Source organism: Ixodes scapularis, unplaced genomic scaffold (assembly GCF_016920785.2).
Source record: "Ixodes scapularis isolate PalLabHiFi unplaced genomic scaffold, ASM1692078v2 PGA_scaffold2__306_contigs__length_199485367, whole genome shotgun sequence".
NCBI lineage: Eukaryota > Metazoa > Arthropoda > Arachnida > Ixodida > Ixodidae > Ixodes > Ixodes scapularis.
Window position 1 is genome coordinate 13,525,618 of NW_024609857.1, and position 11,569 is coordinate 13,537,186.

At 45.1% G+C, this 11,569-nt stretch overlaps 1 protein-coding gene across 2 annotated transcripts; it reads right to left on the minus strand.

Annotated features, from left to right (window-relative positions):
- Positions 1 to 1,828: 1,828 nt before the first annotated feature.
- LOC115330185 (c-Myc-binding protein) lies at positions 1,829 to 10,013 on the minus strand. 2 transcript variants are annotated; one of them, XM_029991896.3, is made up of 6 exons: positions 9,868 to 10,013; positions 9,476 to 9,560; positions 7,099 to 7,147; positions 6,889 to 7,015; positions 4,657 to 4,671; positions 1,829 to 2,685 (listed from the first exon to the last, which is right to left on the minus strand). In XM_029991896.3, the coding sequence occupies exons 1-6, from the start codon at positions 9,880 to 9,882 to the stop codon at positions 2,641 to 2,643; spliced, it is 336 nt and encodes a 111-aa protein (XP_029847756.1). In that variant the 5' UTR covers positions 9,883 to 10,013; the 3' UTR covers positions 1,829 to 2,640. The 2 variants fall into 2 exon arrangements, with proteins under 2 accessions (XP_029847756.1, XP_029847757.1); XM_029991897.3 differs by lacking the exon at positions 4,657 to 4,671 and having other exon boundaries at positions 9,868 to 10,009.
- Positions 10,014 to 11,569: the final 1,556 nt, after the last annotated feature.

Consider the following 11,569-nt stretch of genomic DNA (forward strand, 5'->3'; position numbering starts at 1 on the left):
GCCAAAAATATACCACATTACCTACCCCTGGCACCCCATGGTAATCAAGTTTGCCTTTACGTAGACAGATTGCTTCTAGCATCGCGGCTGTGCTTGGTAACACCTGAAGGTATGTCATAGGCCTCATTCACACCGGCGGTTGAACTACAGTTGCGGGGTGGTTGCAAATGCGGCTGCTTGAAGATTCAATACAAATTCACGCATATTTGATGATGAGAATGAGTGGATCCACTTTGCGGTTGAGATTCAAATGTCGGTGTGAATGTAGCACAAGTCAACTTCGTGTATAGGCCGAAATGAAAGCAACAGGAGAATATTTAGAACTGTTTGAACTGTCAACACGGACGTGAATGACTGAAAAGAAATTATTAACCACAGGACCATGTAGTATGCCAATGCCTTTGACCAGCTCTTATAAAACCTCATTCATGCCTTGTAGTTTGGCACTTTTCTGCAGCATTAGTATGATATGACAAACTTAAAACTGGTCTTTGAAACCATATGCTGAAATCAGTTGAGACAGATGGACAGTTGATGTCCTCCTCTATCATGCTGCTGTTTTTTTGTTTTTTTTTCTGCGCTCATCAAGTACTGAAGGCTGGGGACCTAGCCTTGCCTGGAGGAGGCACAAGGAACGGTTCCAATGTTGCCGACAGGGTGAGAACTTCAGGGGGGTCCTCCAGTTGTGCAGCCTTCAGCTCAAGCTCCCTACCGTTGTTAACAGCATCCCGTGAGCTTCGTGCATGCATGCACGGCCGATGCATAGCAGAGGGCAATGAGCGCGTGCTGGAAGCCGGGCATCGGAAAAAGACATCCACCGTACGCATCCTGTTCGTCACTATAGTAAGATACCGGGGTAACTCCAGTAGCACACATCAGCTTTGACAGTTGACGAAGATGACAGCGGTGATCACTTGTTTGTTCCATAGAAGCATTGCAGAGTCACCAAGGGTGAGCAAACCCTGCAATGTGACCATCTGGAATGCCGCAAACTGCCTGCATGCTGCTGGAGTTTCATGCTAGACTGCAAGGCTGTCAAAATGAATGACATCATAAACAACGGAAGTTCCCACTTGTCACTAAGGTTATAATTAGGGTTCCGTATTTTCGGATAAATTCAAAAAACTCTGAAAAACACCCGCTGGTAAAATGTTCATCAATTCGGATTTATCCGATAAACACAGAATTTCAATGTGCCAATCTCCCTCTCCCCCCCCACACATACACATAAATGCACAAAAGAATTTTTACAATTAATGGTTTGATCCGTGCGCAGAGTCAGTGGTCATGGGAAAATGCCACCACACTTTTGTTTCAAATTTTGGTCGGGACAACAGGTCATAGTACTTTTGGGTCATGACAAAAGTCACTGTTTACGTTTCCAGTTTGGGTCATCCTATTTGTGCTTTAGAGGAAGGAGAGGTTGTGTTTTTGTAACAGTGGAAGCTATGAAACCATAGAGGTTGCATTAAGTGGGGAAGAGGGACCAGTTGAAGCATCTCTATTACATCCTTTACCACCCTAGTTATAATCCATTTTCCCCGAGAGGTGACCGCATGTTGTGCAGTCGGTCTGGAAGCTTAGGATAACGGCTTGTGATTTTGCTTTATCAGAGCTGCTTTAGTGGCTCCGTTATAGTTCCGGCATACTGCCGGCACAAGAAATAAAGCCAGTTATCCAGTCCACTTGGTAAAAAAAATATGGCATCCCCGAACAGTGTCCACAAATTGTGTCCGTAAAAAGTTGTCCATGAAGCATGTCCCTACGAAACGAAATGCAGTTCCAGGGAAGGTGGTTATTACAGTACTTCGCATATAAAAATTCCACGGGAGCACCACAATTACTTTATTGTGAGCATAAAACAATCCACATACAGAAAAAATACTACTTTTGTTCTCGGTACACTTAAAAACAAGAAACTTTCATTGCACACAAACATAAGATATGTTGAAATGGCACCCTTCAGAAAAGGGGTTGCATCATACAAACCCGGACTAGTTCACACAAGAGTTATACGAAAACAAACAAGGGGATGAGATCTCAAACTTGTAGCAATTAACCACTTGGAATGCCAATGTCACTTAAGTAATGTTTCTTTTAACTATATGTGTCGCAAGCAAACAATGTTTTGGTATGTCTGTTAATAACTTCGATTCCCACGACCCAATTTAAAGTCTCCCCCCCCCCCCCCCCCCCATCCACTCCCACATATAACCCCAAACAGTTTAAAATACAAGCAGCCAAAGGGCACCGAGTTTGCCATTCAAAAACTTTATCACTACAGATTTCCAGAGTCCACACACTGAGAATGTAGTAGACACGCTCCTTTGTAAACGGCATGGGCATCTATAGTGATTTGGTGAACCTCAAAAGCGGAACACACTCCGAGTCGCACGTAACCTCGCTAGGCTTGCTTGTGTTTCAAGCTGTTGCGCAGTCAACGGAAATCGAGGGCTCCAGGAAATTTTTTTTTAAAGCCAGGAGCAGGTCTGGGAATGTTGGTTCTGAGCACACATATTCGGTAGAAACGAGCCCGAAACGAATAATTATTTTTAACAAGGTCAGAAGTAGTTTTCATTTTAAAAGAAGCAAAGGCATGATCGTTGGACGGAAAAACTTCACTCTAGCCATGGGTGGTCTTTACTGTTCCGGCTCCACAGCTTCTTCCACTTCTCCTTTGGCAAGCTGCGAGGAGAGAAATGCATACTTTAAACATAGAGTGCCTCTGTCATACAGAGTATCGGTATCCCCCCCTCCAAGCTCAAACCCAGCTCGTCAATTATGCTTTTCAGTGTTTTGTGTGGTCAGTTGTCTTAACATACTTGTTGGCAGGGGAACACAGATCAAGATGTGTGTTGAGTCAGCCTCATGCAGAGTGAGCACCAATAATGGAGTAACAGAAGAATTAAGCCTGCTCGATTTTCATTTTCCTACATTTAAACAAACTCTAAGCATGTTATTCTTTATGTATTTCAGCTTGATATTACATCAGCATTTTTCTAATCACATTTAAAACCGCACCGTTGGAGAAACCGTGAGCCACAGGTGACTTGACTGCCATGACAGCTAAAATGCCTTCACAAGTGACTATTTTTTGCTGCAATGAAAAAAAAATGTAAACTACAAAAAAAATGCAAACTCGAACACTGCTTTGCGTTAAAACGGCATAGGAATTTATGCATGCACTGTATGTCCGGCAAGAGTGAAATTTTGGTGGCTTTTGTCAAAAAGCAATTGGGTTATCAGCAACCCCAAAATTTCCTAAACGAGGGACCATCCAGTGTCCAAACCCTGTGCTGTATAGGTTGAGGCAGAACCTCTGCACCTCAGAGATGGTCACAGATTAGAGAGGTAAAAAGAAAGCAGAACCAGTTTCCCTTAATTTTACTAGACAAAGACAAATTTCACCAAGATGCTTACATTTCATAATTCTTGCTTGCATATCATGTTTCGAAAGTTCAAACGTCTAGATATTTAAATCTAGAGACAAAGTAGATCTTGGTAAATTTATACTATCTGTTGCTTTTGTTCTCAATCTCCAGGGTTAAAAACATCCATCTAAACCAGCCCGCCTGTATCCCTTCTTAACATTCAAATCTAGTGCTGCCTGTGACCCCTAAAGTGTTGAGGTCAATGGTGGTTACGCCAGCAATGTGTCCCTGTTCGCCCGTTGCTTTCGTAAGCCGTGTTGCCAGCTTCGGCATCAGTCGGCCATGCTTTGCCACACCTGGGTCAGCGTAACAACTGCTTGTGCCGTGAATTTGTCCTTTGTGAAAGTGTGGTCCTTTTGCCCTCTGAGTAACTATGCAAACAATGTTACTGAGTTCTGTGATGAACCCTAATGAAAAAAGACCTTAAGGCAGAGGTGCCGGTTAGCAGAACGCTCATAACTGTTGCTCTTAGTGCAGTCATAATTCTCATTGTCATACAAGCAGGATAGCGGCACATGGTTCGGTACTAATCTTTTTATTGACTTAAGAAAGAACACTAGGTTTCTTATTGGTCGGGCCCCTACTACTGAAATACAGGGACATTATCAAATACTGTACTGGACTATGCCTAAAGGTTCCACAAGGAGCAATTTCCCTTTAATTCAAATGAAGCCAGCGGCTTTCAGTGTGTTGCATGGTCCCCTTGTTTGAAGTTTTGCACAGTAAACTTGGAGAACTTTGCAAACTAAAGATAAGGGCAATAAGAGAATGTTTAAGAAACCGGGTGTAAAAATTCTAAACACATAGGACTCAAATGCAGTCCATTCCATTAGCCCAGAAAAACGTAGACACAGGCATTTTAATCAATGGGCCACAATATGTACTCGTAGGCTTAACTGCAGAGATTTCAGTCATCTACTTTTTTTTAGATGTTTTATACGAATGGAGGGCATAGAGTTGCTGCTGAAGCCACAACTGATACCGCTTCCGAACTTCTGCTCTAGCAGCAAAGGACAAGACCAATGTCAAGGAGTTCAAACATAAGGCCTCAGAACTGAAATCGGAAGAGGAATGTTCCAAGGAATGTTCCAAAAACATTCCATAACTCCAGTAAGGGAAAAAAAACACCCCAATGATTGCATATAAAGAACATCTTGTACATGAAATACTATGCAGCAGCAAAAAAGAGGAGAAACTTTCTGACAAACTGAAATATAACACATACCTTTTCATTTAAAAGCTGCAAGAAATAAACAAAAAAAGACATAAGAATGTGACTGTATTTTCTAAAAGAATGTGAAGCTTGTCCCAACAGAAGAAATACTTATTGTCCGATATGTATGATGATTCTTGACGTGCCGAGCCAAACTTTCCCTTTCACGGCACTGATTGCCGAGATTGTAAAAACCAATTGCTCGCCGGGTTGCTTTGACAGTCATTCACATTTGGTGTTTCATGCAATGCAATTTTGAGAGCTAAACGCCATTCAAAGCAGATTTGCATGAAGCTTTGTTTGTGCAAAATATCTTTTACCATCAAATCCAAAAAAAAAAAAAAAAAACAGGACAGCTGCTCGAGTGCTTTAGTAAACCGCAGCTCGGATCACGTGGAGCAAAAGCTTGTGCCTAACCGTTCCAATCTGGATGAGCACCTTGCTGGCATGCGGTTGCATCACCGTAACTGCGTGGCGCACGTGAAAAGCCCCAGTGGAACAGCCATATTCCACCTGCTAAATTGCTGAGCTACAGCGTGAACTGGTGTCGCCAAGAATCGCCGCTGTACTCCGTTTCACCTTATGTCTGGCTGCAGCGGATGCCACGAGTCATTGGAGTCAATCCAAGGTCGTGCAAGCTTTCTAGGGGGTGCCGTTACAGGCGGAAAGCATAATCGCATGCTACGTTCGCAGAGCTGGACCGGCTGGGATGACTCGTAGCATCCGCTGCTGTCAGATGTAAGGTGAAACGGAGTGTAGAGTGTTACACTCAGGGTATCGGTACTCTTTTCCCCCCCGCCGTCCAACGCCGTCATAATAATCGCTCGCTCATTTAAGTACACATAACATTTGTTTACGTACCGTCAGCTCACATGCACCACCATTTTAGTGCTCGGAACCGCAGTTATTGTTCTGATATTAGACTCCTTGATCGGTACGTGTGATATTAGGAGATTATTGCAGAATCATTTTGCTTTGTTGTGAGCTGTTTCAGCAAGCACGAAGGCTGAAAATGCTCCTTTTAACTTCCGTCAGGTATGTCGGCGAAAAGCTGAAACAGCTGACAACATTGATTTTATGCACCAGTAATGCTGGAGTGCCTGTGCTCTAAATGGTATCTTACTCAGTGACTCTAGCTTCGCTGCACCCCAAAGGCAAACTGACCTCTCAGCTTCTAGGCATTTAACACTTCATTTACTCTAGCGTTCATTCAACGAACGAAACCTCAATGAATGTTGTTCTCCTCGCAAAAGATGCACGTGCATAATTGTCGGGTGTGGCGACATGGCTGCAATAAGCCTTTTCGGAAAATCTCGGGAAACCTTGCGGATATCCCACATTACACTGCGCAGAAGAGAAATTGCGGGGCCGTTCCAATATACCCTCGGGCCAACTTGGACACTTCGTATATCCTGGAAGCGGCACAATACGTTTTGTTTTCATCATTGTAGGTTCAGAAACACAAAAAATAGAAGAATGAGAAAACAAGGTTATGTTGCACACTGTTTTGGTTTTTTACTGCTTTCTTTGGGTTCTGGAATCTCAAAATGGTAAACTGACATGAACTTTGTCTTCTATTCCTGGGTAATGTCGCGTGCTGCAAGTCGGATTGTCGGAATGCCTCAAGCCGACAGTGTGTCGCCACATACTTCTGGAATGGTCTTTTGGAAGCACGGTGCCCAGCGAGGTATGTATAGAGGTATTCACAGGATGCCATATTGTTGGAAGTGGTTCACAGCGCTTGCTCAGAACTAGCTCCCATTCATCATCTTTTAAGAACAGCGATTCTGAGTGTGTATAATGGATGCTGAAACGCGCATCCTCTTGTATTCCTTGCAGTCGGTGAAGCCAAAATTATGAGTAGCTGCGCGCTTGCGGACCTTGAGTGCCGATCAAAGCTGCGCCCGCACAGTGCTCGCTTCTTCTGAAACGCCAGAAAAGGCTGTCCTCTAGCATCGTTTCGAGCACGTGCTGCGAACAACGTCCAGCAAATCGGCGTCCCGTCAATACCCTCTATAGGCTGGGCGCAAAAATACCCTATGTCGGCGGCAGCCCAAGAACCCAGGTGACGCTCCTCCACCAGAAAGCGCTCGTTGCCTTCCACCGGTCATCGGCTGTGCGAGCGACCAAGCGTTATCAAAGGCGGAAAGCTCGTTATCAAAGGCGAAGCACCTACTAGCTTTTTAACCTATTACCGACTACAGTGCCTACATGGAAAAAACTGTCTTCGAGGCGAGCGATTACCTGGGACCTGAGTTCGTCGTGCTCTAGCTGCAGGGCCTCAAGCTTCTTTATCGTCTCATCCAGCTGGCGCTTCAGTGTGGCCGCATCTTCCTCGGGTCCGTCGGCGTCCAGGCATGCCTTGAGGTAGCTAGAGCTCGACGTTAAGGTGCACGACCCTGCCACATGTCCGTTCCGACCAGACACTTCCGAGCCGTTCAACAAAAAGGATACGCCACCGCATTTTCAGGCCGCTCGGGCTTGTCAAAGAGGTTCACAAGTGCTGAAAGGGCCAGGCAGCGATGTCAGACGTTTTAATGGCACTACCTGCTCCAGTCATTTACAAAAACATGTTACTGGACTCGAGATTGTTTCTGATAAATTTAAACTCTCACTCGACACTCTTTCACCATACTACACTCAGTTTCAAACAACACAACATTGGGATGGAGCCAATCAGTTTCAGCCAACACAACATTGGGATGGAGCCAATCAAGAAGCATCAAAAGTGTATCATCACGATGATCGCCGTCTTTGTTTGTCTTCTATCACCTGCTAAACCTAATGCACACTGAAAAAAGCGTAGGATCATAGCGCATCCACTGCATGCGATTGGTTCGACCGGTGACAACAAACGAACAAAGATGACGACAGCCGCGACAACGCACTTTTGGCGCGGCTTGATTGGCCTCATCGGAGTGTAGCACTGGCCGCGGTCGGACTTAGTGTGAACCGGTCGAACCAATCGCTTACTTAGAAGCTTCCACATTTGAAGAGAACATTGTGGGAGTTATGCATTCGATAAAAGAAATCACCAGTACAGGGTATGTAGACAACAGAACAGAGGTACATGCCGCAAGCGCACGACTTGTCTGCTTCAAACATTCCAAGTAAATAACCAAAATGAGGTGCCGACAAACGTATGTGCAAACTGCCACGTTAAAAACATTATGGAAAACTACAAAGAGGATGAAGTCGCCGCAAAGGGAAAGGAACACGCCAGGGGCATCGCCTCTGTCGCCTATTGTTTGTAGAGAGCCTAGGTGGTAGGGAGGGTCCAACTTGAACCGTGGGGAGCCTCTGGCGGACGCCTCCGTCGGAGATTGGTCGCAAGTGCTCATACGCTGCATTATTGTGCGGCTAGGAGGAAAGCAGGCGCAAAGGCGGAGGCGCTCGCAGACGACCAACACGTTCATCACCTGTAGATCGTATTGGAAACATGGCCCATAAACCATGTGACCCCAATCGAGCGGTTGGAAATTCTCTGTAATACAGGCTCTCCAATTGTTCGCTGCCACCCAGCGGTTGTTCGCGCCTACTCGTCGGGAAGCAATTGTGACTAACTGCGTGGGCCTAGTGTGCCTGTCATCATTATGTCGGGCTCTAAGAATCTTACAAATTCTGCAATTTTTTTCCTGTGGCGCAAAACTTGAGCGACTGCAGTCTGAGTGCAGCGACTAAAAAGGACCTACCGATGAAAATGATCTGTTTTCCACTAGGGGCACCCTGGTCGGGGCTTGAGTTATGTCCGCTCTTTTCCTATAGAGGACAGGGACCCGAGCGTACCGAAGAAAAGAAAACAAAGAGATCGCAATTTCACAAGGAACAGAGTATTCAACTTTGACCGTTTCGTCTAGCTCCGATGTCTATCTTTATAAAAGTTTGCCGTAGATGTAAAGAACGACCAGAAGTTCTTTCATATCATTTGTTCTGGATTTTCGCTTTAGAAATTTTACTGCTGCAGACACCAGCATCTGTGGCACATGCAACTACACTCGAAACATGTGCTTTGGCACTTGAGTAATTTAGCACAAGGTCTTTTGATGCCAGTACACACTACATGTATGCACATTTTATCAGAAAATCAATTTCAGATCTCTTCAAAGGAAGATGAAATTATCTGAAAATGATTACAAGGTACGCTTGTACCCCCGGATGCAAACTACTGGATACTGTGAAGAGCAAAATTCAAGTATTTTTCAATCAGTGCCATGTTTATTATGAAAGCTAAAATGGTGATACCTTTAAGTGGCTTCAAAAGCCATAAAAGTGCAGGTCGAACAGTAGACCCCTCACACTGTGTAAAAACAATGGCACCACCTAGCACACATTTGTAGCATACGCTTGCACTTTAAGCTTTAAGTAAGCCTGTCAGAACAGGTTTTTGACTCTGATTCAAATGTGATCACTTGACATTTTTTTTCACGGGACGCATGATTGGTGGCTATACTCTATTTCACCCTATGATGTACCGCAGGGAAGGCTACAAGCGCGAGCTCCTTGCTCTAGGGCGCATCTCGGTGGCACAAGCTCTCGTGCATTAAGGGCAGCTGCCAACGCTCTAAGCTCGCGCCTCTAGCCTTCGCTGCGGTACAACATTAAGTCAAACGGAGTATAGTGTTCCACCTGTCATCCCGACACAGGTTTTCATATTGATTTCCGGGAACCCCAAATACGGCATGAAGTTTTAGAGTGACTACTCAACAACTAAAACGTATTCCTACAGTATAAGCGGGTGCTAAGTCTAGCTATGTTTGAAGGTTTTGCAGGAGATCTTGAGTCGCCAGCCCTCTTTACTTGACAAGCCGTAGTCGTCCCGTATTATGATTACCTTTAGTTAGAGCGTCGAACAATCCACTTTTCTCCAGGTATTTCCTGAATTCTTCTTTCTTCGAATCCACCGGCGTGTTAGGTGTCTAGAAGGGAAGCAGCACTCAACATGAACCAAAGCACTAGTGACTGAATCACCGCGTCTCAACACGCAAGCACCCATGCTTCCACTTGCATGCAGTTATGCACGAGGCCAGCAAGTAGCACCGTTGAACTTCAAATATTTTTACTCTCGGCTTTTGTACCCCGTGTAACCACAACATGAGTACGCAAAGCACCGTTAGGAACGCGGACCCGAGCGTCCTCGAAAGTGCGAAGAGAGATTAATCGTTCAAGGATGCTGAAGGCTGGCCTCTTAGATTTCAGATCTAATTCGAGAGGAAGAATACCTACGCGATACGAAGTCATGTTGGTGCTTTGAAACGGCAAATGAAAATAAATATGAAAGACGACAACACAGCTGTTCCTGACAGATTGACAAGCACGACTTCGACGCGAGAGCTGCGAGAGGTAATGGCGATGGTGATGGCGGTGATGGCTTCGGTGAGAGTTTAGTGTGGTCGGCTCAGTTCAACCTATATAGGCAAACGAAAACTTCTCAAGGCTCTTAAACGAATCTCAAGTGTTAAGAATATGTCCCTCAGTTTCTAGAAATGTGCAAGGTCCGAAGCGTTCTCGGAAGAGACAAAGAGAGAAAACCGAAACCGACACTAGGCCTAGTGACTGGTGGCGTGCAGGGTGTTTTCGAGCGCTATTCGTAAATAAGAATATTTGTTTAAATAAGCCAGTGAACCACTGATCTCAATGACAATTTCTGGATCGCGCATCCCCGCTTGTTCACTGCAGCGCGAGTGCGGCCACCGGACGGCCATCTTGCATGCCTTTTTTTTTTTTTTTTTTGCTAGTGTTGCAGAGGTTGGCGGCAGCGTGCTAAAGACACGTTTTCTACTCGTGCGTCATCATTCGCCGAAAACGTACTTTAAGATCCTGGGTGAGGCGTGATACTTGCCGTTGAGAACACGTGGAAATTTCTACGAAAGCGCAGTGCCGTAGGAAAAAGGCACAACTCGTCGAAAGCAGGTTTTAAACGGTCTGGCGGGCTGTTCAAAGCTTTCTCGGCACACCGAAGTGCCGTGTCTTCGTGCCTTCGCACGCCTGATACCTTTCAAGAATCGACGCCGTGTTAATATGTTTTGCGAGTGAAATGTACGTGAAGCCGTATGTACCCCTGGATCCGCGTCTTAATTTGCTCTGACGTTCCACAAACGACCTTAATCCAGCGTCCAGTAGTGACGGAAGAGAGGGGGAAGGAGCGTCTTTTTTTTTTTTTCGTCCTTAGACAATTTACAGAATACTGCGCAAAACAGCTCCTCATCACTGATCAGCGCTGGCTCATTATCAACTTACTTAATTGCGCTTGACGTTTGAGCGCGGCTCGCCTAATTGTGATTGGTCAACAGATTGCACACGACCATATAGGCCGCGCTTTAAAGATTTTCATTCTCGTCGTCTAGTACCCCCCCCCCCCCCCTTTATTGATAGCAAATCACCGGAACAGCTAGACGATCCAGAACTCCGTGGCCGATATATATACTGGGTGTTTTTTTTTTTTTTTTTTTAAGCTTAACAGAATTTTTAAAAAAGAAACCATGAAAGCTAGATTAATGCGGTCTGCGCAGGTGAGTTATACGGCCAGGGGGACATAATAGTAGAGAATAATAGTAACAATCAGTCGGCTAATTAGTTAAAATTCGGTAATTAACTTTTTAATTAATGAAAATAGGCACATAGTTTCAATTAGAAACTTGCTGGGCGTCATCGAAAACCCCTAAATCAGTCATTTGCATAAAGATTTTGAGCGCGTGAGAAGCGTAGTAGTGCATTAAAGTTAGCACTCGTGGAGCACGTACAAAGCTAGCGGTTGCGATAAGGCGCCCGCGCGATTTTTCCGTGTCTTATATAGACCTTTCCAACAAACGCCTTCTGCGAGCTGCCATCTTTTCTTACTGGACTGTTAAACGCCTTCTGAGCACGCGCAATAGCGCCTCTTGCGAAAAAATAGTACGCCGCGCCTGCGTAACAGTCCAGTGACTCG

Coding starts and splice junctions, on each gene's coding strand:
- LOC115330185 (XM_029991896.3), bottom strand. Junction 7,148..9,475: donor GTTCGACGCTCTAACTAAAG/GTAATCATAATA, acceptor TGGCCCTTTCAG/CACTTGTGAACCTCTTTGAC. Junction 7,016..7,098: donor CGGCCTGAAAATGCGGTGGC/GTATCCTTTTTG, acceptor GTCGAGCTCTAG/CTACCTCAAGGCATGCCTGG.